The 27,697-nt window shown below is 40.0% G+C and overlaps 2 protein-coding genes across 8 annotated transcripts in view; one reads left to right on the top strand and one right to left on the bottom strand.

The window, feature by feature from the left end:
* Position 1: 1 nt before the first annotated feature.
* mars1 (methionyl-tRNA synthetase 1) lies at positions 2-17,004 on the bottom strand. 2 transcript variants are annotated; one of them, XM_020636750.3, is made up of 22 exons: positions 16,751-17,004; positions 14,408-14,498; positions 13,741-13,819; positions 13,306-13,437; positions 12,518-12,593; positions 12,099-12,283; positions 11,049-11,158; positions 10,788-10,904; positions 10,016-10,219; positions 8,017-8,218; positions 7,591-7,665; positions 7,148-7,318; positions 6,501-6,596; positions 5,608-5,725; positions 5,196-5,409; positions 3,646-3,777; positions 3,198-3,302; positions 2,774-2,969; positions 2,059-2,130; positions 1,736-1,762; positions 1,309-1,437; positions 2-748 (listed from the first exon to the last, which is right to left on the bottom strand). In XM_020636750.3, exons 1-22 carry the CDS (start codon positions 16,851-16,853, stop codon positions 599-601), a joined length of 2,784 nt encoding a protein of 927 aa, XP_020492406.1. In that variant the 5' UTR covers positions 16,854-17,004; the 3' UTR covers positions 2-598. The 2 variants fall into 2 exon arrangements, with proteins under 2 accessions (XP_020492406.1, XP_020492407.1); XM_020636751.3 differs by lacking the exon at positions 1,736-1,762.
* Positions 17,005-17,225: 221 nt separating this feature from the next.
* The window catches only part of arhgap9 (Rho GTPase activating protein 9), a 46,722-nt gene continuing 36,250 nt past the window's right edge, over positions 17,226-27,697 (top strand). For 3 of the 6 annotated variants that reach the window (XM_020636804.3, XM_020636802.3, XM_020636800.3), the window contains exon 1: positions 17,228-17,562. The gene's annotated coding sequence lies outside the window, so the exon portion shown is untranslated. Of the gene's footprint in view, positions 17,563-27,697 lie in introns of all 6 variants that reach the window. The other 3 variants (XM_020636805.3, XM_020636803.3, XM_020636801.3) reach the window with 2 other exon arrangements.

Here is a 27,697-nt window from a genome sequence, read left to right as displayed (position 1 = left end):
GTTTTGTGTCATGTCATTTATTGTATATGTTTATTGGCTTTCTTTTTCTTTTTTACTTCCTGTGTATGAATGATTTCTGTTTGTAAAAATGTTCTAAAATCGAGGTGATTTAGAAAGTGGGGAGGGTGTAAGTACAGACATTTTTAACCAAACTTAATCGATTCATATGCAGGATCTAAAAAGGGTATTTTGTAGCAAATGGAAAATAACAATTTTCCAGAGGATATAAAAAAACATCTTTAAATGCGCAACACACCTTCCAACGCTAATATCGTATGCTGACTTGATCACGGAGAGAGTATAAAATCAGTTTCTTTTGGTGTAGGGATTTGGACAAATCCCTCCATTCTGTAGCTGTATTCATTTGACTCTGTCTTTGTGTGTCTTCATTTCCCCGTCGGCCTATCCAGCATTTCATTAGTCCTTAGTGCCAATACCACATTGTCTTAGATCCTGTCACGGCTTTGCCTTAAGCTAATACCCTCATCTCTCTGTGTGTACATCTTGTTCCCATTCTCCGCTATCATATCTCAAACCATTTTTCTCTTCCCTTCCTCTGACTAACCTCCATCTTATTGTTATCACTTTGTTTCCTGGCTCACTTCTTCTTGCCCTTCTGAGGAGCCGGCTCAGGGCTCTTTCCCTCGGCCAGAGCCAGCTGTTTCTTCAGGTCCAACAGTTTGGCCACCTCTGCTGTGATGGCGGCCTTCTCCGCCTTCTGGGCTTTGAGCGCTCGCACTTTCTCGCCCTGCGACAAAGAAAATGAGAGGATTATATACAATTCTAACACCTTTATTTTCCGTCTACTATTCACTTCAGCTTATATGGACCAATATAACTTGGCATCTGACCTCTCAAATTGTACATAATGGACTTAGGCGGCAATTCATGCATCCGTCTGCAATTAACTGAGAACTTAACCGAAATTTCCCAAAAATGTAACCCGCATTTTGCAGTGCAACTTGTAGTGTAAAATACAATTTTACAAGCAAAGTAAGCGTAAGCGTAACCATATAGTCTAACAACTGGAGATACCATTTAACAGTCGCTATGATTAGCCGTCCCTTTATTTCAGTGGTTGGTTTGTTGTGTGTATACATTTTGGATGGGTCGTGTTTGGTTTGTAACAAGGGATGACGTTGAGCTTCTTCTGTTGTTAGAAGACTATCTTAAAGACCAAACAAAGCAATTGAATTAATCTTATATTTGTCAAAATTATGCAGCGTTGTCTAAATAAAAGATCCTTAATGTCTATTGGTTTTCCAGTTAATGGCTCGACAGTGCGTTAGCTTTAGCGTGTGATCTCACCTGCTCAGCCACAGCCTGTGTGAGCTGTTTGGCTTTTTCTGGGTCCACTCCGTTCACCGACGCCACCTCAGCAGCAGCAGGAACCGGCACAGCGGCAGGCTGAGTGCCGGCAGCTTTCTGAGCTGCCGTCTGAGGGTGGACACAGATGGATAAAAATGTTTAAATTGGAGGCATTTTGATGGTTATTATGCACGGACATGAGTACCTTCACTGCAGACAATAACGCGCATCACTCAAAATGTCGGAGGGATTTTATGAGTCATGAAGTGTGAATGGACATTGAATCGCACTGGACACACGGCGATGAGTAAAAAACAAAAATGTGAGGGCGTAAGATGAGCTGCTTTTGTTAGTGAAGGCATGCAGTAATCAACATTGACACAACAGCACCAGTGTGGACTCTTAACACACACACACTGCTCGATACCTTCTTTTTAGGGGGTTCGTCTTCAGGCTACAGGCAGGCAGTTGAGGAGAAGGTTTGAGACATGTTATTTTTATCCATTTGATGGATGCTTAACACAAAAATTCAAACATTTATAGTGTTTTCGATCTGCATCATGTTTCAAAAGACAGCTACGCTGATTAAATACGAATTCTTTCTAATGAAGAGAGTCTGGTAGAGGAGCGTGAGTGGCTACGCATTGTCAATCCTTTCTTAATTCATAATTCATGAACAGACAACCTTTAATGCAAGAGAGCTTGACTGAACTAATACACAGACCATTAGATATTATAAACATCAAATACCTGCTGTCCACCAAATCTCTTCTTCAAAGCCTCAATCTGGTCCAATTCCAGTTTCTGGAACAACGGACTGACCTGTGAATTAAGGCGGGGGACACAAATTAGTAAAAGCACATGCTTTTATATTAAAAAGTTGTGAATGTGGACCCTGCCCAAATCTGTTGTATCGGGAAAAATTTAACCTGGAGATCATGCGCTTGTCTTTGAACAAAGACGATGATGTATTTTAGTGAGTGGATAACTGTGTCTGAGAAATTTGGAGAATTTAAAAAAATGATTTCCAATTTTTCAAAGCACTATTACAGCTATGATCAAAGATATTTAGAGAAGATTTATGTATGAGGGTGTGTACAGTGCTTTAGAATTGTGTCGTCTGTCGCTCCTCGTTGGAGACCTCAGTCACAAATCAAGCTTTAAGACAGAATGCAGTGTTGAGATGTCGCTGCAGATACTGGTCAACACTTTTAGGGCCTGAAGGGACAAGTGGCCTGAGAGAAACATGCTGTTCCAAGGCTGAGCCCTCGAAACACTTTCAAGGCTGCAGTCTTACGTGTGGGTGTGTCCTCCAGAGTACGGAAATATTGGCAGACTATTGCATCCTCATTGTATCACCCAGCGACAACATACAGGAGGTTCCACAGGTTTGTGTGTGTGTGTGTGTGTGTGTGTGTGTGTGCACGTGTGCACGTATGAACTTTGAGTGTCATGTGGTACTCACAGTGCCAATGCGGTGTCCTGGACACAGGGCACACACAAAGGTGCCGGTGCCTTTTAACATGGTATTGATGCAAGACTGAGGGGCGTTGAGCTGATCCCTGATGGTTTGACTGACCGTTGGCATGTATGGATGCAACATCACTGACAGTAAACAGGCGATATTCACAGACACACCGGTCACTGTGCCCGACCGCTGCCTAGAAAAGGACAGACAGAGATCAGTCAGTCAGACAGATCATGCATTCAAATGTTAATCAAATCTGCTCAGAGATACATGACTCTGAAAGGAGGAGTCGCTTTTCGCAAAAGGTGAGTGGTCCATCCCTATTGGCTGTGACACAAATGCGTTTAAACTCGTTTCTGAAATCAAAACAGAAGTGCCGCGCAGATCTGAGGTACAGATTGTTTTATCATGGTCATCTCACCTTTCTGTGTCTCCTCCCTTGATCTTCTTCCAGGGTTCGTTAACCTGAATGTACTGGTTGCCATGGCGAGAGATGTTGAGGATGTGTTTCAGAGCATCACGGATTCTGGCGGAGCATTAGAGAAACTTTGATGATTGAGTGACATTGACAGCTACCCCATTGTTATCAGAAATTAAAGGACAGTTTGTGAACCTTCTCCACATGAAGATATATTATACATATATACACACGACTGATCTAATCTGGAATAATCCACTAGTATGTATTACCTTGAGTGTCCAGACATGTCTCAAGGTGATACAATAGCCAATCCCAAAAAATACGACTTTGACAATTTTAATAAGATTGAATAACTACATAAAAGACCGGCAGAATTTAACTGCAATTAAACTCAAATGACATCCCCAAATCAAACTTTTTGACAGGTATGTGCCTTTAGATGTCTTACTTGACTTTGTCCATGAGCTGGATGTACTGCTGCAACTCCCAGCCCACCAGAGCCAGCAGCTTCTTATCTTCCTGCTGTAGGTCCATCGCCGGCACACAGCCCTCAAAGAACTTAGCGACAAACATGCCAGCTCTGTAGGAGGGGGGGGGGAGGGGGGGTTTCAACAAGACAGATTTTTTTTTATTATTTTTTTTGAAGAATGCAGGTCAGGGGAAAATAAGAGAAAAGGAGAGAGAAAGAAATCGAGAAAGAGAGGGAGAGGAAAACAAGACAAGGGCATGTTACTTGACTCGCTAATTGTTCATAAATTATAGATTTCCAAGCCAGATGTAATAGTGCTCTGCCAGTGTAAACGAGCATATCAGTGCACAGCATCGATCCTCTTCACAGCTCCTGCCTCGTCTATATACTCTAGTTGGAGCCGGCCTTTTTGTTCCTATGGAGTTGTGTGTGTGTGTGTATATATCATGAGGATTGTGGAAGTGAGACGGTTTTTGTCATGTCTGACGCAACATGCTGTTCTATATTTTACACACCCCTCAGCCTGCGAGCAGACCAAAATGCTTTGACATTTCTGTCAAATTTACACTCAACTGCTGTTTTGATGTGTGAGCATAAACTTTGTGTGACCTGCATTTTTAATTTGTTTCAGTCTCTGATTAGTGAAGGCCGTTGGCTTTTATTTCCATCACGGGATTATAAAGAAAATATTCTTACTGTTACAGTTACTGACTCATCTTAATCAAAAAAGTAACATTTGCAGGTAAACAGAAGGTAAAGATTTACATGATTGTCAAGACAGATATTTGTGAAAGTCTCTTCAGGCAATGTTAAAACCGAGCATCAATTAACTGGAAATACTCACAGATTGATTTATGAATTTGAATAAACAGCTGGCCTAAGATGGACACCCTGACACTAATGATGTGGTGGTTTAGTGAATGGATCCAGGCAAAGACAGGACTTCTTTTCTAAGGCAGAATTCTTTCTACCTCCATCACCTTAGGCTCAATGCAATTTACAAGATATTTTTGAACCAATTAGGCATCAACGTTGCTGCCCCGGACCCATTTTGAAGATCAAGGTACTTTGGGGGGAAAAAAACTGCTGAGAAAAATCTTTGATGTGGGATTTAACCCTGATCATTTGAGGCAATGTAATTGAGGCTAAATTACACCATCCCAAACAAATTTAGAAAACTGGGGTGAGCGTCTTGTAATAGTTACTGCTCCAACAGACTTTTTTTTTTTCAGTGAGTACAACAATCTGAGAACTTCATATATAAACCTAAACTTTATAATTGGACTGGATGACAATTTTGTAGCGAATTTACATTTTGAGTGAAACTTACTTAGTGCATAATGTGAAAAACTTGAAGTGGGTTGCCCCTTTTTTAATTTCACTTGCAACTTTTTAAAACTTATCACAAATATTTAAAAAATATGGAAAGAAACTCGGAGAAAGGAAAAGTTGAACTCTGGCATACTGCTTTTTACTATATTACCACCAGAAACAAAACATTCACTTTAAAACAAACAGCTATTACCAACCTGTTGATGAAGTTGCCCAGGTTGTTGAGCAGCTCAGAATTGTTCTTTGTAGCCATGTCAGCCCAGGAGAAGACTGAATCCTGCCCCTCTGGACGCACATACAGAAGGTAAAACCGCCACACATCAGAAGGGATGCCCGTGTCCTTGGCCATGTCTCCAAAGACGCCAACACCTCGACTCTTGGAGAACTTAGAGTCCTCGTAGTTCAGATACTCTGTGAGAGAGGGAAAGAAAAGTGAACAAACCATCATTTTCAGTGAAAATTTAATCATTCAAGATAACCACACGTCAAGTTGAATACACCATAATTACAGAGTTTCAAAACAGTTTAAAGAGCTTTCATGAATCCCAATTAGTCTCAAGTTAATTTAACATATAATTAATCAATCAGAAGGTGAAATGAGTGCTTTACCAGTGGCAATCAGGTGATTGACCAGAGTGTAGTTGTCCTGCGCTCCCAGCAGGGAGCAGGGAAACACCACACTGTGGAATGGCACATTGTCTTTAGCCATGAAGTTGTACAGCTCCACCTGGTGGCAGAGACACAACACAGCACTGTGAGGATGACATCATATTAGATCATCGTGAGATCATGCAGTTCAAAGAGGACTTATCAGCTCACCCCAACACCCAACACCCAACCCCCATCTCTCGCTCTCGCTCTCTTTTTCTGCACATACAGGCCAACACACACAAATAACAGGAACACACTCCCTGGTTTTTTCATGGCGATAAGATGAGTCAGTGAGAACAAGGAGGCTGTTTTCCTAATTGAGGGTAAGATGTTGCTGTTAAAAAATAAATCCCTGTTACTGTCACAGATACCTCACTTGAATTTTACTCAAAATTGCCATTAATAGGAAACTCACAGTAGCTCCCCCTCTCATAGTAAAGCTGATGCAAGCATCATGAACAACATAAATAAAGAAAACTGTGTAGACTGTGTGCCGAGACTTTTGAGTAAAATGTTTAAAGGGAAAGATGGCTCTTTGAACTCTGTTGCTGCCATCTACTGAGTACATTTTATTGGTGGGTACAAAATTTAAGCTGTGCCTTCAATTCATAATCAAAGAGGTTATGTCTTCCTCTGTTTCACATGAGCGTTATATGGGGCAAGGAATTACACTGTGTTTAAATTGAGAGAGCAAAAGAACAGATGGAGCGATGAAAAAAGCAATCAGACCCAATGTGTGGTGCAAAGAGGACAAAAATCTGTGCCAAGCTTGCGCGTCAGTGCTTTGCTCAGCTCATAGATTCAGACAACATATGTCTTTGGCAGCTGGAGGCGAGAATGGGCTGGGTTACCTGATTGGGATTCTTCCACCACTTTTCCCATTGGTCGGTGTAGTTGGCAGTAATAGACAAATAACCAATTGGGGCATCAAACCATACGTAGAACACCTGAAGAGGCAGAAAGACTCATGAGTGACAAACGATAATTTTTTTAAACAGGAATTCTGTCTTGACCACTAGAATCATACTGAACAATAACACAACGAGTAGAAGAAACAAACAAAATCCTCAAGATGCACAAAGAACTGGATTTAATCGTTGATCTTTCTTCATTCAAGTCACCTTAAGCATCAAGATAATTTTGGAGGTGTGTCTTAAAGAAGCTGTCAGACCTAGAGAGTCTCCCAATGACTCACAAGGGTGCTGTATTTGAGATAAGTGCTGTATCATCAATCTCTGCAGCACTTGTTAACATTCAATGTGTGGTTAATTTCAAAGTTTTATTATATATTAAAATACTAAGATATTAAGTTCCTGCATCCATATTGGTCCCAGCAGGTTATTTAATGAGTGCAGGGGTATTTTTACCTGCGTCAATGAAGGAGGATATAACGAATAATGTGTGCATCTTTACTAATGCATAATAAACCAATAACAAGCAAGTCCTCTCCTATGGTAAGTGAAAACAAATAATTTAACTGTAGGAGACAAAAGCAGACCTTCTCTTTAAAGTCAGGGTGAGGTACTGGCGTTCCCCACTTCAGGTCTCTGGTGATGCAGCGAGGTTTGAGTCCATCTCTCAGCCAGGAGCGAGTGATCTGTTTGGCATTTGCTGTCCAGTCTCCTGTGCTGGTTGACTTGTCGAGCCACTGCTCCAGCTGACTCTCTAGCTGCAGGAGAGGAAGAGAGAGAAGGAAAAAATGCTGAAAAAACCCCCACCACCAAACTCTAAACAACAGCTCTCGAATGAGTAAAACAGTTTATGTAATAAAAATTACCACAGGGATAACTGCCTTTCACAAACTCTCTGACTTTGAATTCTACTTTATGATTGTATTCTATCAAGACGCTGACTCCCTCTCAACCCCTGTGACCAGAAAATGTTCCCTCTAAATTCTACGATTGACCACTGAAGTCATTTCAATGCCGTTTGAAAACGTACCTTTGGCAGGTCTAGGAAAAGATGTTTGGAGGAGCGGATGACTGGAGTCTGCCTGCAGACCTTACACTGGGGTTCCTGAATGGGACAGGCATTACAAATGATCAGCACCAGCAAGGCTCAATTTAACGTGTCTGAAAATGCAGTTTGGAAGAATGTTTTTCATCCACAAATGCATTAACAATTTCACAAGTTCTAGTACAAAAACTATGCTTTATTTACAGTCAAAAGTCTAAAACTTTCCTCACAATGTAGAAAATACAGTTCACATCATGACAGAGGCACAGATTTCAGTTTAAGAAAGAACTATTTGGAACTGTTGGTACCTTTACTCTCTTTCAATAGTCAACATACGGCTATAATCAGCATAGAGTCATCATGATCGTCATCCTCTTGCCTTTCATCATCAACATGCTCCTTCCAACTCACACTGAGCTCCACAGCATTAATGAGACGGCCACACTTGTCACACTGGTCACCACGAGCTTCTGGGTAGCTGCAGTGGGGACAGATGCCTTCTACGAAGCGGTCAGCCAGGAAGCGCTGGCAGCTTTCACAGCGCAGTTGCTCCACCGTGTCTTCCACCAGGAAACCCTGCTTGTGGAGTCGCCAGAAAATATCCTGGGCAATCCTGAAAGAGAGAAAAGACTGTTGAAAAAAAGGCTTCAGGGGTTGAGCCTCGGACTCGAGGAGAAAATGTTTGTTGAAGTTTAGGTTGTTAAAAAAAACAAACTGATAATGGTGTTTTGAGGGCACAAATGAATCAATAAATCCAGATGCCATTTCTGTTTTCAAACTTAATTTGAAACCGCTCTTTACCTGCAGGTTGAAAGTTATCTACACCTTAACTTTTACAATTTAATCATTTATAGTGAATACTGAATTATTCTAGAAAAAATAAAATGAAGGTCAGAGAGTTTAAGATATAAATGTGGTACAATTAAAACAAAATGAAGTAAAGTTGTGCAAACAAACAATAAAATACCTAATGGTGTTCCTTGTTGGTGGATTGGTAAAACTAAATATAGGACCCAACATCAGATGCTCTTTTCATGAATCAAATCCTCAGTCTTTCATCTGTGGGCTGTTTTCAATTTTCAAAGAGCTGCTTGGTTCTGCTGCTCGGTGCCTTTTATGTTGTACGTTATCAAAGCAACAAGTTTTTTTTTTTTTTTAAATCATTGTTATCCTGTTCCATGTACAAGCTTAAGGATCCCACTCTCATGTTTACTGAGGGAAAAGCCTATCTTTTGTATCCTATTTCCACGTGTAAGAAGGATAAGCCACCATAAATCCATCATTCCATGTCTTATTTAAACACCTACAACCAAAACAACCTGACACCATATCCATACACACACACACAGACGAGTAATCACACTCGCTCCATTACTGTCTTTGTATCAATACTTCCTTACAGCAACAATCCATATCTTTGAAGGTATTAATTTTACCTTCAGACTGCAGTTACCTCATCAATAATATGAAATGGATTGCTTTACTATTTAACGTCCTGTTCATCTGTATAGATCCTCAATGCCAATAAGTTCTCTTTTGGTTGACTTTTCAAAAAGTGAAGTTATGAAAAGTGGAACTTTTTCTAACCTTACTGTATTACGCTGAAGTGGAACTTGACTGTTAATCTACTTTTACACACAACCCTCATTTAAATTAACCCCAGCCTACCTTTCACATAAACACGAGAAGAGTGTAGTTTCCAACATCTTTATGCTAATGTAAATAATCAAAACAAATGTTTTAATAGGATTTATTTGAAGTATTTGATAAAGGAAAACCTACATTTTAAACACCATGCCCAATAATCTCTCAGATTAAGCAGAGTAGAGTTTATGCCTGAGAGGGCTAGACATACACACCAGGAACTAGTGCAAGATTACAGTAATCCAACATTATGTAATAGAATAGTAATCATATAGAAACGTGTTTGCACTTTGACACTAAAGCTAAGAAGGGACAGAACTACATCCTACCCCATGAGGGGAGCAGGATCATGAGGCTGGCTTTGATGTGGGGCGGCTGTGGCTCAGTCGGTTGTCTCTCAACCAGAAGGTCTGAGGTTTGATCCCCAGCTCCTGCAGTCCTTGGGCAAGACACTTAACCATGATTTGCTCCTGTTGCTTTGTCGGCGGCGTATGTATGTGTATGAATGGGAATCGTTACTTCTGATGGTCACTTTACAAAGCAACTACTGCCATCAGTGTGTGAATGTGTAGGTGTGACATGCGGTGCAAAAGCGCTTTGAGTAGTCAGAAGACTAGAAAAGCGCTTGACAAGCTCAAGTCCATTTACCATTTAATTATTACTGGAGACATGTTTACATTTAGCTTAAGCTTTCTTGTTTCTTTAAGCTCTAACATAATGCAGATTTCACTTCAACCTCACAGCCTTCCTCTCTGATTCCACTTACTCTGTCTGCTTCTCGGTTGTGGTTCTGCCAAAAAAGTCAAAGTCGATCTGGAACCACTTGTAGATGCTAGCGTGAATGGTGTGGAACTTGTCGCAGATCTGCTGCGGAGTCAGACCCTCCTCTCTGGCCTTGTTCTCTGTAGCTGTGCCGTACTCGTCTGTGCCACACACAAACAGCACGTTCCAGTCTCGCAGACGGCCGTACCTTAGAGGAGAAAACACACAGACTTACCACAGTGATTGGGATTGTGTAAATCCACCAGAAAGAGAAGTTAGAGTTTATATCTGTGTTGGACCAGACTCATGACCATTGATCAAATTGTAATTAATTCCCTATGGCCGGAGTGAGAATGTTTGTCCAATTTAAAGTATTTGCCTCCAAGCATTATATGCCATATCATAGCTTTGTCAGGGCAGAGACTTGAAAATACAGTTCAAATAATTGTTACAGTAAGTGAAGAAGAAACTATGAAGTGCTGGTGAGAAGATAAATGCATGAATGGACAACCTGTTGATGAGGAAGAAAATTAAAGACAGCTGTCATTATAAAGACAAGAAGGCCTTTTAATGCATTCCTGGTTTGCATCGGCCTGATCGTTTTTCAAGCATAGGATTGTGTAGAGTCCTAAGTATTTAAAAAAAGTGTTGGTACAGAGGTCAAGTTTTTTTTTTTTCAAATTGAAGGTCTATCTTTTGTTCAGGATTATCTGTGTTTGGATAGCACCTGCTGCATGGAGACAGAAAATAAAGGAAGTCTAAGACCACATTCGTACCTGCTGAAGACGTCAGTGCTGAGAACACAGCCGATGATGTTACCCAAGTGGGGGACGTTGTTGACATAGGGCAAGGCACTGGTCAGAAGGAGGTTTCTCTTGCCCTCCTTCGGCAAACTAATGAGGGGGAAAAAAAAAAAAATCTGGGTTATGATCGACACACATTCAACTAACATCTTAAACTACAAAATAAACACAGTCACTTTAAGCCACTCTCAGAGATACTGCATAATGTCTATAATGAATATCTTTATTACTTACATGGGGTGCTGTCTGTCTGTATCTGACTGACAGGAGTTCAGACCTTTACTCCAGGTGAGAGCAGCTGCCTCCATCTCCTCTTCGGAAACCAAACGCTCACTTTCCTCACCCTGAACAAACATTTACATAAAGACACTCATTAAAGGGTGAATGACACATAACTGATTTGCAAGGTGTAATCTTCACTGGCAAATATTTGTGTCTTCAATTATACTGGTTTATATTGTTAAATAAAACATTGAGACCAAAATTCAATACAATTCTTTGACAGAATATTTCCATGATACGCAGATAATTCTTATGAAGGCCCACCCTTTCTCAAAGCTACAATATCAAATAGACGGAGAAGTATGCTCCTTACTGTTCAGTGTTTCATGTTTAGAGCTGTATGTTCCATAGAAAAAATTGCTACACATGATATCACGAGCTGCAACCTGGCCTTTTGTCCTTTAACCATAACCCCAGGCTAAAGCATTTAGCGATCTGAGACCGACACACTCTGCAACTTCCTCTGACAGGGAACCATACAGTAAGTACTGCTGCTGCAGAGTTTGATTGACACTCGTTTAAATCCTCCCATGCTTACACCAGAAAGAGAATAGAGGATAAAGAAAAAGTGATGTAACCTCCACATGCTGCATGTTCTATATCCTAACACGGGCGTAGCTTCCATAGAGCCAGGTTACCTCCCACACTGAGACTGTGTCTGCTTTACATGACAGGCCTGCCTGCTTAGTTTAAGTGAGGTGAATTCAAGCCCTGCAACCCTTTGCATGCTTTAACTGTACAACTGGGTGTAAGAGCTCAAGTGGAGTAAAGACAGAAATTTGGGAAAGGAAAAGTGTGACAATAAATGTCTTGCAAGTTCTTGTTTGTGTTAGCGCAGCTCTAGCTTTAACTCCTATTCTTGGAAACCTCACAGGGCATACATGTTCCCTGAGGCACCAGCACAAGTGTAGTTAAGGCACTGAAGCTCCTCTGACTGTGTTTTTTTTTTGTTCAGTGAGCATGCTTTAAGTCTAATAGTCATCCTGATGATCTGGCTGGTACCTCAGCAGGGCTGCTGTTGCATGGCTGTGTGTCTCTGCATTGGTTGCTTTGAGGGGCAGGCTGCTTCTGCATGTAGCTCTTCGTGCCCTGCAGGCCTTTTCCCTGCAGCACTTTCTGAGCAGCAGACTGCAAACTGTGCATAACAGCCCCACGGTCAAACCAAGTCTTCACAAACTTGCGTTCACCTGTTAAAGGAAAGAAAGGCGATGAAAGGAGAGGGCAGAGGAGAGGGGGGGAAAGTGAAGGGTCATGGTAAGTGCAATGGTAAGATTGATCATAGACAACAAAGTATTGGAAAAAGAATCGTTAACGGGAATGAAAACAGAGACCACGTTGATGAATTTAAAGAAAATAATTAATTAGTCGATGGATAATTTATGCAAGGCTTTAATTAATTAATTCTGTTGATTCTTCCTTACCCAATGCTTGTGAAGAGTCAGATAAAACGGGGTAGAGTGCGGCCCACAGAACAACATCAGCGGCTGAAACAGCATCCTGAAACACAGCACAATTTGATGAATATTTTAGGATATTAAAACACTTTTCATGTGTCTTTTTCTGTCAGCTCTACAAAAAATAAACCCTTTCTGTTTTAAAAGACCCACATAAAGCGGGAGAGGGACCCACCCCACTCACTATGACTGTCTTCATACAGAACAGCCCTGAGGAACACTATTTTCAGCATGAGCGTTTTTTGAGCTCAGTAAATATGGACTATATGTTCTGCTGCAGCTGCCTCATTGTGTGTGAGGTTCCTCCGAGCCATGCCAATCACCAAGAGACTCAAAAAAAAAAAATCTGTACATGTGAAATATATGACAGACACAGATGACTTATTGCCACAGGGGCTGCAAGTACCAGAGAGAAACCCATCCCCCTTCCTCACCCACCCACCCTGCCACCCACACTGAGGCACATCTGCAACGTTTGGGACCTCCTCCCCAGATAAATCGTTTTAACTTTAAAAATGCATCACTAGCTCAGCAGCTGAAAAAAAAAAAAGAAAGAGAAGAAGAAACAGAAATGTTGCCTGAGGAGCCAAATTTGGCACAGAGGAGACGCTCAGTTAAGCTCAGCTGAGCTTCTGAAGAGGCATCATGAACTTTTGACTTGATCATATAGTCTGTTTGTCTTTATGGTATGATTACGCTCAGAGGATACAGGAATATTTAATGAGAAATGAAAAATGGAGATGTTCAAGCTGTACCCCAGTTAAATATGGCAAGTTCCCCTTGCTTAAGCTTTGCTCCAAGTAGTTTAGTGGCCCCTGGAGGACCTTGGACACATCGGATCCTTTACCCTGCAGCACTGCCATGTGAAGAGCCTGCAGCAGTGCTGGCTGCACATAGGAGACAAAAACAGAGATTAATTAGAATTAGTATGACGTTAGATCAGGCAGTAAACCAAAGGAGCATGAATGAGGTTAGGTCATTTTGTTAAACCCTACGGAGCAGCCTGATTGTCTTTTTCTGTACATTGTTCATTTGAGAGCTGGACCTTTAATGACTTAGCTGCATGAATTTATGGTTCTTAAAAAACAGAAAAGGAACATGAATCTGCACTAAAGACAAAAGCATTCATACATTTAAAGCTGCATCTTAAAGAGGTATTATTGTGAATTCTGTTTTTCTGCAAAGCTCACCTGAAGATCTGTGGCCTCCCATTCAAGCCACTGACCACAAAGTTCAGTGCAGTCTTTTCCACTCACTTCAAACAGATATCTAAAGATGTTCAAAAAAAGAAAGAAAGTCAAACACTTGCAGCATACTTGCTTTCAAAAAGAATTGCATGTGATATGTGCCAAACAAACACACATAAAATATAGATACTGCATCTGCCACAGATGGGTTCCATATTCATGAGTCAGTAACAACGTGGCTCAGATTTATATGATAATGTAAACATTCGAAAAAAAGAAAGAAAAAAAAACAAACGCTGAAAGGACACTGCTTCCAAGATCATCATTAATGTTTGATGACATTAAAATAGTAGTATCCCTCTTAGCTGCTGATGAGAGTATTGATGAATGCTCAACAATAAAAATAAAAGAATCCTCCCTAAAATCATAATCAAGTGGGGGCGCTGGTGGCGCAGTGGTTGGGGCGCGCAGTTGGATATAGAAATCTTTTTTTTGTTCAGTAACCTGTTATACATATTCCTGCTGATACAGCAATACAATGCCGGTTACGCAAATGTAATTTTGTTGATGTAGATGCAGTGATGTACAGCCTCCACATTTACATCATTTTAGCTAAGTTATTCAAAAATGGCCGAATGAATAAAAGGGAGGAGGATGTTAGCATACTGACCGGCAGATGGCATTGGAGCTGAAAAGGTGCAGTCCACTGGGCAGGAGCAGAGCTGGCAAGGCTGGACGGCTAAGGTAGGGCACCACTCTCTCTGTGGAAATAAAACACAATCCATGTTGAGACAATAATAAGATTAACACAACATCAGAGGGTTATAATGTAGAAGAGCGTGTTTTAAACTAGATAGACTGATCAAACAATAAATCATCTCTCTAACAGCTGCTGTCTTTAAAGGAGGAGAACTGAAGCCTGAATCCACTGGAGACAGTTTGTTGCAGCACTTGCTGATTGTGTTCGAATGCAATGCTCATCTTTAATGAGAACGTATAAGAGAGGACTTCTCAAGGATAATCCTTTGATCATGTTTTCATCCTCAATCCTTCTTAGTTTAGATCCTACTACGTTTAATCAAGCACACAAAAGGTCAAGCAGAAGGTGGAATATTTGATCTTCTTAATCAGGAATTTATCAGAACTCAGACACAGCACGATGATGATACATTTTTGCCGATGTCAATTCCATCATACTATTTGATACAAGATTGTAGCTCTAAATCTTTATTACTGTATATTTTCCTCCCACACTTAAACCAGTGAAGGGATGTGATGACACTTTAATCACCACTTTAATCTTGAGCTGATATCATTCATCAACCAATTAGCTTTCAACTCTTTAATGTATTGCCAACAAATTGACAATTGATTATCTGAGCAATTTAATAAAAGCTTTTAAAAAAAGTAATTGTTTTACTTTTTGAAATGTATTTTTTTTCACTCTCCTATGACAATTAACGGAATATTTTTGGGTTATGGACAAAAGAAGACATTTGAGGATGTAGCCTCATTTTATTTACATTGCTTTTTAAAGGTGGCATGTATCAGACTCCTGGGGGAATCAACATATGAAAGAGGCCCAAAACTGATCAGATTCATTGCGACTTCATGCTGTCGTAGAAAAAAAAAAAAAAAAAGCTCTGAGTGTCACAGGAACAAAAATCTGATTTAGGTCACTTTTGGCTGCAGTGTTACATGCAGCATTAGATCTCGGTGACCCAGCTCCCATGAATGTGTCGCTCTCATCTGCGACTTCAGTTTTTACCTCTCTCTGTAAAATTCCTTTACATTTCCACAGATATGATATTAAAAAATAAAATGCATCTACAAAAAAAAAAACCAAGTTGGAGTATCGTTAAGCATATTCTGTGTTAAAGGGTACCCAAAGCAAAATATATATATATATATATATTCCCGTCCCCTGTTTTCTGGAGCTGTTGTAATGCACAAATTTCCCCCACGGGGGATCAATAAAGTTTATCTTTATCTTTAAAAATATACAACATTTCTTATGGTTGATGGAAGCCATTAGACTACTTTGCATTGAGAAAACCTCTCTTTTTAAAACATTTTTCTGCGCATATTTAGACATTAATGCCTCCAACCCTGAGGAGCAATGGGTACTTTGTTTAATATCAATGTGTCCATCAAATTCAATAAACAGACTTTTAACACAGTTAACGTAATGCCATGAATTTGATGGCAGGGGACAATTCAAAGGCACACAGAGCAGTAAATTAACAACAGTGCAGGTAGACGAAACATTTTAACCTAAATATAAAGTGTCAACTTAAAGCTTAAGCTTAACTTAAAATAAAAAGTAGATATGAGTGGACAGTGATCGGACTAACAGATGTAAACATAACTATGGGCAGTAAACGAGAAATATACACATATATATATATATATACACACACACACACAGAGCTATGTGCAAGTAGGCAAATACTAAATGATAAGTTATAAGGTGCATAATGAATAATGGAAAAACAGAAATAATACAAACAATATAACTGTAAAGGTAAAAATGAGATAACTAAAGTGACCGTAGTGCAATGATGGATGAAGAAACATCAGGAATAAAGTAACCAGAGCTGTATGAATACTGAAATAGAAAGGACAGAATAAAGTACACACTGCTAAACAAAGCCTACATGATGATGTGCAAACAAACTGAACTGAAGCAAGAAAACAAACAAAGTGACTGCAGTCAGAGACTTTTCTAGCCGCTTCTCAGGTGCAGGTGTTCATGCACTCAGTCCATTCATCACTGACTGACACAGGCAGGCAGCTGTGAAGTGAAAACAGCTAAACAGTAGCTCATCACAGTTTCTACAGACAGGCGACAGCTGCAACACAAACTCAACTCACACTTGTTGACAGGATTAAATTAATTACAGTGAGCCAGAGCCTTATTGGCAAATAGAAGATGCCATAAGTCCTGTTTAAGGTAAACAAAACAACAACAAAAAAACCACACATTAATGTTAAGCTAACCATGCTTTCTTACCTTCGTGGTTGACATAGTGGACGTCACACTGAACTCCTGTCACGTCTAAAGCAGCTAACACCTTCAGGCAGTGCGGGTTTCCTTCACTTACATACAGCTTCATTTGGCCCTCGGTAGCTGCTCCTCTATGCTGGGTTTGACGACTGGCTTATAATGGAATTACTTTAAAACAAGACAAGAAGCTGCTAGTAAAAGTTTACCCTGTCCACACGCTGATGCAAGCACTGTCGGCTTTTTTTTTTTAAACTAATGGCGGATATGTAGTTCTTGAACGATGTCCGTGCCCTTCCTCTAAATAGTGGCTGTCCGTCAGATGGACTCCATGTCCCACAAACCCCTGCAAACACCGTCATCTTGCGACATGCACGAGGGTATGCTTGTTTTTGTTTATATCGTAGCACCGGTGGGCGGGAAGGGTCTCTCGTGAAGAAAATCACTTACACGGACGACGCCATCCTAACTTCAGCCTGTTCAGTCATCTCATTGGTTCTTTGTGAAATCATATTGTGGGCTTTTAGCCAATCTTATCCCTCTAAACCCGACCAGAGAAAGCTATTTTGTTATCCACTTAAAGCGCCAGGAGGATGTATCACTGTGCGGCTCCAGCGGGCAACTTAGTGCCCGAGTGTGACTGGTAATCTTGCAAAGTGCTCGGCGGGGTTACTGTTTCCGCGTCCGTTTCCTAAATTATATGAAGTTGTACATGTATTTTTTTTGTTTGTTATTAAAACCGGGGAAAAGGCGTAGCTCCAACTCTCTCTTTGCACTTCACTCTAAAAAACGCAACTGAGCTGTCATCACGTCGCTGCAAGGTGAGTGATGTTTGTTCTCTCAATTTCAAATGAGACTCAGATAAGATACTTCTGTTGAGTTCTTTAGTCAGACAACTTACATCCTGCCTGAAATATAACATGATTGCAGGAAAGTATGTGCAAGTATGCAAAATTTAGCGTTTCTGTGACCCCCCCTCCTTCCCCCCCCCCTTTTATTTATTGTGCTGTAATATAAGTGCAGCTGAACTATGAACCGTAATACTATCTTTTTTCAGTTCATTTAATATATGCACTAAATTATTTGGTATCTATTTTTTTTAAAGAGTTATTTTCAAGTTGTTAGATCACAGTTTCTGACCACCTGCCACATATGAGTTCAGGTTTAAAAAATCTCTTAATCCCCATCAGACTAATGACTCATTCAGTGATGACTGAGGCCACTTGTATACATTAGAATAAATACGTTTTCATGACCTTAATGATCTTTTAATCTAGTTATCTATATTTTGAAATAATATAGAAGTTGTGTATGAGTTATTGTGAAAAAATCATTCTGTGTTAGTACATTTTGATACTGAAATAAGATCATTGGATACCATTGAAATAACTTTAACACAGTGCTTCCATCTAGTGTAAAGTTTGTGGGGAAATAAAAGTTGTGGACTAACGCTGCAGGGTCTAATATTTAGCAGTGCAGGTCCTGTCTCTGCAAATAGCTCAAACACTTTCCATTTACCAAAATAGCAAGTGTGCTTTTTTTGAAAAACAAGGTATTTTTCCACATCATAGTGTCAAACTGCAGGAAGCCTTTACTGTCACAGTCTCTCAGACTCAGCTGTGATAAAGCACGAGAGCCACAGAGGGGCCAACTAACTGCAAACACAACATAAACTAAAAATGACTTTAACCTCCAAATATTTTTTGTTCAAGAATTATTTCAGCTGTTTACATTTTCCTGTCCATCCCCTTGCAGAATATAGTAACTATGCACAGAGCTTTTGACATGGAAAGCACTTGATTATATATATTTTTCTATTTTATGTATAGTTATGATGCTTTTTTTTGTTTTACATATTTCATTTATTCAAAGGTGCTGCTGTCTTTATGACCCAATGTTGGTTTTCTCTGTGTTCCTGTCCGTAAATGTCCCTGACAACAATTGCTTATTCTCAATACTTTATGACATACTTCTCTCCATGCGGAAATATTTGCATGCTACTGTGAGCGAGTTTTAAGCCCTCACATGCAGCTACATAGAAACTGCATCGATGGGTTAACCACAGGGTGTGATGGAAACAGTTTGACTGACGCATTGCATTTTTGCTGTTTTATAATCTTTCTTAAGTCCATGCAAAGAAGGAGATTTGCTCCCCTTTTCACCAGCGTGTGACGACACAAGCTTGGAAGATTATTCTCCACTTGCAACATTGCTGATTAAAAGTGCCACGTACCATGTGCAGCATTAGCACAGGGGTTACCAGTTTGCTGTAGTTAGTGGGAATTCTGTAATACAGCATTCACACTATTGTTATCCAAATATTTATTATTAGTGGGAATGATGTAAGGATAGTAAAAATGAACCAAGCATGAGGGTTAAGCAGTCTTTATGCAGTATCTTCTACCTGTTCTACCACTTCTACTACTGTTTCTTCTGATTTTCCTACTACTACTCTTCTTTTACTATTTCCTCTATTTCTTCATCTTCTACTTTTTCTTCATCTTTTACTAATCCTTCAGCTGTTTCTGCTGTTTCTTCTTCATTCAGCAGTGTTTTGCAAAACATTTCAGCAAGTCAGCATTCCCACGCATTTTCCGCAGGTTAATGCAAATTGTCTAGTTTGCCAGTGTGCTTCACAGACTGCTGTCATAGACTGATTGAGAGACTGAAGCCTGATTTGATACTTGTTAGATTATTCTTCTACTTTGGGCTATGTGTCTGTGGTCTGTCTCAGTGTGAGATCTGTTTGCATGCTATGAGCTGTGGAGCAATATTATACAGTAGCAGATGCTCAGCAAACCTCATGTTACTGTCCGTATTTGTGCTGTCAGCACAAAGTTAACAGCCACACCACAACTGAGTTTTTGGTCCTCCAGAAATATGCACGTGTGAAGGATAGACATCTGTTTTTTGGAATGCATAACTTTGATTGTCTCGCCGTATCTTCGTGTTCTGGTGAAGATAGCTGCAGTAGTTTTTTCATCACTTTAAACTTCCTGTCAATGAAACCAGTTCTCTTATCATTTCCAAAAATGTCTTCCCCAGTACTTAGTAACAACTCATGCTGCATAATTTGAAGGGCATATGGGAGCCTCAAAAAGAAAAACTTTTTTTAGATTATATGATTAAAAAAAAAACAGTTTTCACTCTCACTCAGTTTTTTTTATTATCTAAAACAACACATCTGTAAATCAGTCCTCCCTTCAGTGAGTCAATAACACTCAGTTATGATGACACGGTTTTTAAGGGAGGTGTTGGTTTAACTTAATGATCGTATGTGAATGGTCCTTATTGAATGGGTATTGGTCTGATTTAAATCTTAAAGTAAATATTAATCAAAGTTTGTCATTTAAGTTTGGATCAATTTGTTGTTGCTAATTGGTGGAGTAGAAATAACAAATGTTCCAACATGTGTCACATCCTCAATTTTCTTGGCTTTATACTCACTGCTTCAATTCCACTAATAAAAATACAAGCTTTTAGATAAACATGAACTCCCCTTTTACAACAGAATGTAATAGAAAAAAGCTGCATCATTTCAATAAATCCACTTTAAAAACAATTAAATAGAAATATTTCTGTGAATAACAGGTTTTACTGTAATGCACAGAAAGCGTGTTTGTAATCGTTCTTTGACGTTGCAGTGGTTAGCACTGTCACCTCACAGGAAGAAGGTTGTTCCTGTTTTGTTCGCATGTTCTCCATAGGCATGAGTAAGTTCCATGGACTGTAAATATTAATGGACGAAGCCCGAGCGACGTCAGCCATCTGTTGCTTCAGGGGGCTTTGGAAGGCTGCCGCTGGCGGTTGCCATTCGAGAAATGCTGTCTCAATCTAACTTTCATTTAACCAAACACTAGGATAAGAGCTGGAGCCAAAGCAGGTCTTAAGCCTCCTGACAAACAGCTACAGCACGCCTGCCAATCAGGTCACAAACACGCCTTGTTATGAATAACTCTTATCCTTCGTAAAATAAAAACCAATGAGTTATCAAAAAATTCACCCCAGCGTGTGTCAATGAGCTAATCAGACCAATTTAGGTTTTTGAACCAGGCTGTAAACATGTTAATCTCTTCTGTAAAATAATGTTTTTTTGTATGTGACTTCTGGTGCTTCAGCAGCCAGCCTCCAGCATACTCAAACTGGGATTTTGCACTTTCACATTGGCTTCATTGTTCAACCAGAGATTTCCGCTTGGTAAGTTCCCTCTGGGTACTCCGGCTTCCTCCCACAGTCCAAAGACATGCTGGGTAGGCTAATTGGTGACTTTAAATTGCCTGTAGAATGTGCCTGATTGTTTGTCTCTATGTCTGAACTGTGATTTACTGGCGACCAGTCCAAGGTGTACCATGCCTCTCTCACCCATGACAGGGACCGGCTGCAGCCCTATATGGATGAAGGTATTTAATTTTTAGAGTGGGCATACTTCAATGCAGCGCAGGTACATCATCCTTTCGCCTTCATGTAGCATTTTTTAAACAATTTAGTTAGTGCAAACAGAATACTGTATAATTTAAATGTAGAACTTTTTTGTTTATTTGTTGTAAAATTACCTCTTGTAAGCCCACCTGCAGTGCCTTCAAGGCCCATCTGGGTTTCAGTTGTCAATATGAAAGAAGATTACTATAAAACAGCTATACAGTTTACAGTAGCTCCACCTACCTTCACATCTGTGCTGTTTTAATCCAGACCAGTTTAATCCTGCATTTAATATCAGTATGCAGTGGATTGTGCTTTGACTGGATTGCAGTAGGCAGAATTACAGCACTCCAGACATCCCTCCAGAGACAGAGAAAATAACACAGAAAACTGACTACAAAATGTGGAAAAATGTTTCTCACACAAGTCTCAAACACCATTTACATTTGATAGTCAGACTCTGTTCTATGGAGTGTCATGTTCATTTTAATTTTAATGAAACTAAGTTTTTATTATATCTGAAATGGGTAGCCATCAAATCTATTATAACACATGTATGTCATATAATTGATGAATAGTATTCGTGCAGAAGCAGTTAAAATGCCGAGCTTCTCTTAAGATGTAGTTTTCTCTTTCATTATGTTAATGTCAACCTGAAATATTTTGTTGACATCGCCTTCGTCAAACAAAACAAGACATAAGGAGATGCCAAAGTTTGCTTTTTTTGTGGACAACAATGACTAGCAAATGCAAATACTGAAAATAGTCTGAATCATAACAGTGGTTATATATTGCAGTCCCGAAGGCTGCATTCATGCTATTAACTTAGGAGAAAATGGAAGAAAAGTCATCGTTTGGAAGAAAAAAAAGCGGCAAATAATTGAATTAAAAAACTTAAAGGCACCATTGGTAAGCATTAACACATCCTAACCTCTATTTATAATTTGTGTCATGGTCCTTTATTGAACAAATATCCCTTAAACCCTGTGAAAGCATCAAAGCGGTGTGCCTCTCCTCCACACTGTTTGCCCTGGGAGGTTTAGCTGCTCTTCCTTGTGCCCTGGCAGTATCGTGCTCACTTCAGCTGCACACGGCTGAAAGTGGGTCTTTGACTTGCCTGATAGCTTTTGACAGCTCACTCTCATCCCTTGTGGATCAATGGAGCTCAGCGCGCTTCATTAGAAACATCAATGTACCGCACATTCCCACAGCACCAACCCGTGAGCTCGTGCCGAGAGGGCTGGTTTATTTTGTTATTCTCCAAAGATCACTCTTTACTTCTCTGTGAGACTTTTTCTTTTCTTCAAATGGACAAAAACTGCAGGAATATGTGGGGTTACCATGTTTGTTTCTTATGGATGGATACCGACTACCAGTACGGACTATATAGGCACAGTAGGAGCCAAAATACACCTCCATGGGATTTCAGTTTATATCACAAGGATAAGAAATACTTCAAAGTTCAAACATTTATTACTGAGTTTGTCTGCAGGAGACAAACCAATGAATTCACTCTCTGGCAGGTTTAGACGTTCAACTTTTAAAATAACATGGATATAAATCAGGTGGTTGAATAAATCAACATCTCTCCAGCCAGAAAATGTAGCTAATTGGCACAAAATCATTTCCAACATTTTTTATTTTCAGTGAAATGTTTGGAACCCTTATTAAGAAAATGCTAAACATTGACAGGAAAGCTCTGGCAGAGGAGATAGACCGGTAACCCTTGATCCCCAGCTCGTCTTGTCCATTTGACAAGGTGTCCTTCAAACTGAAACCCAAATGGCTCCTGAAGGCTATGCTCTTGTGTGTGTGTGTGTGTGTGTGTGTGTGTGTGTGTGTGTGTGTGTGTGTGGGTGCGTGCGTGCGTGCGTGCGTGCGTGCGTGCGTGCGTGCGTGTTTTTGTGTGTGCTAATGGAGATGATTTCAACAAAGTTAAAACGTCATCCAGTGCATAGAAAGTTTGGATTCATACCTGAACCTATAATAGTATTTGGGAAGTAAAATCAAAGGCTGACCCAGATATTTAATGTTGTATTTCTCATACATGAGCAAAGCTGCTTAAACAAGCTCTTATAATACGCTTATTTCTCTGGCTGAGCTTATTGTTATAACTCCATGTATACTTGCATTTTTTTTTCTCTACTTTTTTTCTATAAAGTGAAAAAGTTAATTAAAATGTGATGCTTGAATTAATTCTTTAAAGAAGTTAAAATGCCCCCTGAGCAATCCTGCAATACTTCCCCTAACTGGTGCGTCTAGTTGTTGTTTTTATTCAAATGAGAGAAATGAGAAGTTGAATATCATACGAGTGAACTCTCTGAAGAAGTTTGTTATGTACATGTTGATGCAGGCTGCAGGGTTCATTGTACACACAGATGTTGCGTCAGCAGCACTCGCTTGAAATCATCACATATATAAAATGTTGTTATGTGCAACAAGAACACAAGAGGCACACGTAGCAGAGACACTGGAGAGCAGAGCTGGTCACAGAGGCTGCTGTCACCATGATAGTAGAGAGCCTGAGCCAATGGCTGCCTCGCTGTCATCATCTGCTTTTTGATTGGCTCGCTGATCATTTTCACAGCTAATCAGTGAATGAATCCTGCCCACCATAGGCACTCACACAAACACACACACACATAGACGTGCAGTCATACAGGCATTGAGCCCGCCGTCACACTGGGAAACCCAGTGTGTGTTTCAGTGTCTCTCTGGTTTGATCATCAATAATTTATGTCTCTGGAAGGATGAAAGGCTGTTATGGCTCCAGGCATGCGTCTCATACAGAGAGAGAGACATCAGCGCTCACAGTTATAACTGTACATTTATAGACTAAGTGAAGCTCCTCCACATGGATGGCCTGAGTAGAACTGGTCATCAACAGAGAGTCGACAGATTTTCTTTCCTTAGTCTGCGGATTTGGAGTTCTTTGATGTCTTTTTTTTTCCACAAAATGTTGATGGATTTGTAAAAGGGTACACTGTGTAACTCTTCAAAGGTGTATCTATACTCAGCCTGCCCCCCCCCCCCCCCCCCCCTCCAATAAGTCCATAGAAAACAGATGAAACTCTCAGCCTACTGCCCTCATCCCTAACCCATCTGACAATACACACTGAGGATATCATACGTATTGGCCAAGACTTGTTCCAATATTGATACTTGTACTGGAAACTGCTGCTTATACTGGATTATGATACCAATAAGAGTATCATCACCCAGTGTATGTAATGGTAGGGCCTTCAATACCACCTCAGTTATGGTACTAGGTATGCCATCATCAATAAGCCCCCAAAAATCAACTTCTTAAACGTAAATAATTGTGTGACAGTAAGTCACAATACAGAGTACAGTGTAAGTCAAAGATAGAAAATGTCAACCACTGTGTTTTTCCCCACAACATTATGTTTATTTTTTAAATTACACTCATATCTACGGTGGCCCTGAAGGTCAACGTCAAAAATATTTTTAATAAACGTCAAAAACATTTAACAAAACACAAGAACATTTAACATTATGAAAATGAACAGTTTACAAAAACACAAAAATATTCCATGAGGCAAAACACATTTCAAGAAACACAAACACACATTGTGACTATAAGAGCCACATGACCTTCTCTTCACTTCACAATATCAAACATCCAGAAACCAGCTACAAGAAGTCGATAGTTTTGGCTTCCAATACTCACTGAGTCGATAAGTAACAAAGCAAAGGAGACCACTTTTAAGTAAAGACCCTAACATTACCCCTCAGAACTACACTGACGCTTTCATGAGGAGGATCCTGAATTTCTTATGTTTTCTCTCTCTGAATTGAGCATCTACAGAAAGAGTGTGCTGTATGTTGTAAATATTGTAAAGCCTTGTGAGAATAGGATTCAAAGATCCGACTTGACATTTGATCCCGCTGTATCCACGTCAAACTTGCTGTCTGTTTATTTCTCAAAGTGAAAGCTCTTGAGTCATCAAACATTCACACTTCACTTTGTGATCATTAAATCTGTTTCAGGTGTAAATGAGTAAGTCTTGTCTGGAAACCGTTGCTTTGGCTTAGCATTGATTTTTAGGAACATTTCAAGGCGCTCTACTGATTCTTCTAAGATGTTCTGCTGTGCTAAAGCTCCCTTTACCTATAATGCATGATGTGGATCAATGATGCAATGCTCCACCTCACACAGTCTTACCTGGCTGAAAGTTTGGACCTTAAAAAATCTTGCTGAGCTGAAAAAAACCCCACTGGAAGCATGTGTGCAACAGAGCATGCACAAGAATGTACAGGAACTGTTTGGTTGACACTTGAATGAAATCAGCCTTTTAACTTATTTTGTGCTCAGACAGTATGCATCGTGTGGAGCCACTTTATCTGGCTTATTTCCCTGCAAAGCTTTTAGTTATACACATTCACATGTAAATACACTACAGTCTTTGTGTGTATGTGTGTGTGTTTGTGATTCCGGATTGGAGAGCATGCAAAAGGCCTTTGAAGTTCCTCATTCACTCCATACTCCTCTTCCCCATGTCTCATCGCTCTTTGAAGACCATGTAGCCATGATTATTAAAGACACCCCTCATTCGACTTCAAACGTATGGAATGAATATGGATATGATAACGACACCAAAGTTTCCACCAACAGCACCCCTCACTCCACGATCATCCTGCGGTGTGATGATGCTTTGACAGGCTCGGTGATCTTTAACAATCTCTGTGGGAGCCGAGTTTCACGATTCTTTGGAGCTTCATGAACATTTCAATTTCTTCTCTTTCTCTCTTTTTTTTTTTTTTTGTCCTACAGCTTGCCTTCACTTCTGGCATCATCTCTGTATCCTTATCAAGCCTTGTAGAGGCTTTCTGAACACCCTCTGCCTGTTTCTTCCACCTACCATATAATTTATTACATGGTAATTTGCATTCGTCATCATATCTCTCTCTCACCCCGCCCTCCAGCAACAAGAGCGTTTTCAAGGGTGTCATGGTAGCATTAGCAGCAGGTGGTTTGCATGCATGACTTAGTCCATGAACTACATATTGTTTATACTTCATACGGCCGCCTTTTTTCCAAAGCACACCATGTTTCTATACCTCATGCGGATCACATTGTGCCCTTGAACTTGTCATGTGATTTTACGCTGCTTTGACAGAAAGAGAAGTCCTCCCCGCTTATAAAGAATAGTTTTAGGCTCATGGCTTGTCTTCTCTTGGATGTTTGACCTTCACTGTGCAGAATATGATGATCCGTGTGCCCAGACAAGAGTTTGAGCTGTCACAGCTGTCTTAAATTTTCCTGAATTTCCTTGAAATCCAAAAGGATGTTTATTTATTTTTTAACCAATCTATCTTGCACTGACTGTCACCCTGTATCTGGCTGCTCTTTGAAAATAAAGTCATTTTGTAGGTATTTTTTTCTGCTGTGCTCAAGTAAATAATTTCCTGGTAAGCATTAAGAAGTCTGCATGACACATCCTTTACTCAGAAGGATGCATGCCTTCACTGTGATGGATTATCAATCTCAGCTCTAAAAGAATTCCTGTACCAAAATGTTGATGAGAGATGATCTCTGCCTCCTGGTAGTTGGGAGGTTAAATGTAAAAAAATTATATTCAATTTGGATAATGTTTGCCTCAAACATGCTAAACCATCAGGAGAGCCTTTAATCTTTTAAAGTCTTTAATCCTATGGCCTCTCAGGGTCGTTGATAGCGCTAAAAAAATATAAAAATTCTAGTAGTGTTGCATCACATAATACGTTATATGAAGTGTTTTATATACAAATTTAGCCGGTTATTGCCACTTATAGACTTCTTTTAAATCCTGAGATGATTTCTCACCACCATCCATTCGGTACATGCGCTAACTCTGTGGTGGATCTCTGACCGGTGCACCCCCATGGATTTGGGTCTCATGAAAAATAAAACTTTTGACAAAAAAATATTCAAAATAATGTTCCACTATTTTTTTAGCCTCCTGTCAGTCATGGGTCCTTAGAAACATACATACTTTTCTCCCCCATATGACGCCACTAATCTCTGATGAGACCAGTCAACTGTATGTGTGGATCAATAGCAGGATCGATAAACTGGGCTGCTGGTTGCTTTGTATGGTCAGCAGCACACATGTCCTGTCTCTCTCTGTCCCTCCCTTTTGTCATGTTCTTCTTTCTCAAGTTCAAACATGGCTTGTTTACATGGATGGGTCATCGCTTCGATTCTGTCACTCCCACTGCTTTTCACTCTGAAGCAAAATACTGCGCTGTATGAGGGGAGGTCAGCGGGGGTTCAGTGAGTGGAGGCCGGATCATTTCTCTGCATAGGATTAACTGTGTGGTGTGTGTGTGTGTGGTGTGTGAGAAACAGAGATTGCGAGCGAGTTTCTGCTGGAGCGAGCTGCTAGCTCGTGTTAAATTTAGTGGTTTTCTGCCCCACCTTTTTCCATAACCAATCTATGTTTTCTCTCTAATCTTAGACAGTCAAATATCTTCTACTGGGCCATTATTTTAAATACATTTTAATATTTCCATTATATTGTATTTTTGTTTTGT

This window comes from Labrus bergylta, chromosome 5, assembly GCF_963930695.1.
Source record: "Labrus bergylta chromosome 5, fLabBer1.1, whole genome shotgun sequence".
Classification (NCBI taxonomy): domain Eukaryota; kingdom Metazoa; phylum Chordata; class Actinopteri; order Labriformes; family Labridae; genus Labrus; species Labrus bergylta.
The sequence above is the reverse complement of the archived record's forward strand: the minus strand, read 5'-3'. Positions and strand labels throughout refer to the sequence as shown.

Bases quoted from the DNA above. Each gene is read 5' to 3' on its own strand.
- mars1 (XM_020636750.3), bottom strand. From the start codon at position 16,853: ATGAAGCTGTATGTAAGTGAAGGAAACCCGCACTGCCTGAAGGTGTTA. The intron at 12,284-12,517 runs GTAAGGAAGAAT...TTCCTTTAACAG, and splicing joins TGACTCTTCACAAGCATTGG to GTGAACGCAAGTTTGTGAAG. The intron at 2,131-2,773 runs GTGAGTACCACA...CTTAATTCACAG, and splicing joins CAGGACACCGCATTGGCACT to GTCAGTCCGTTGTTCCAGAA.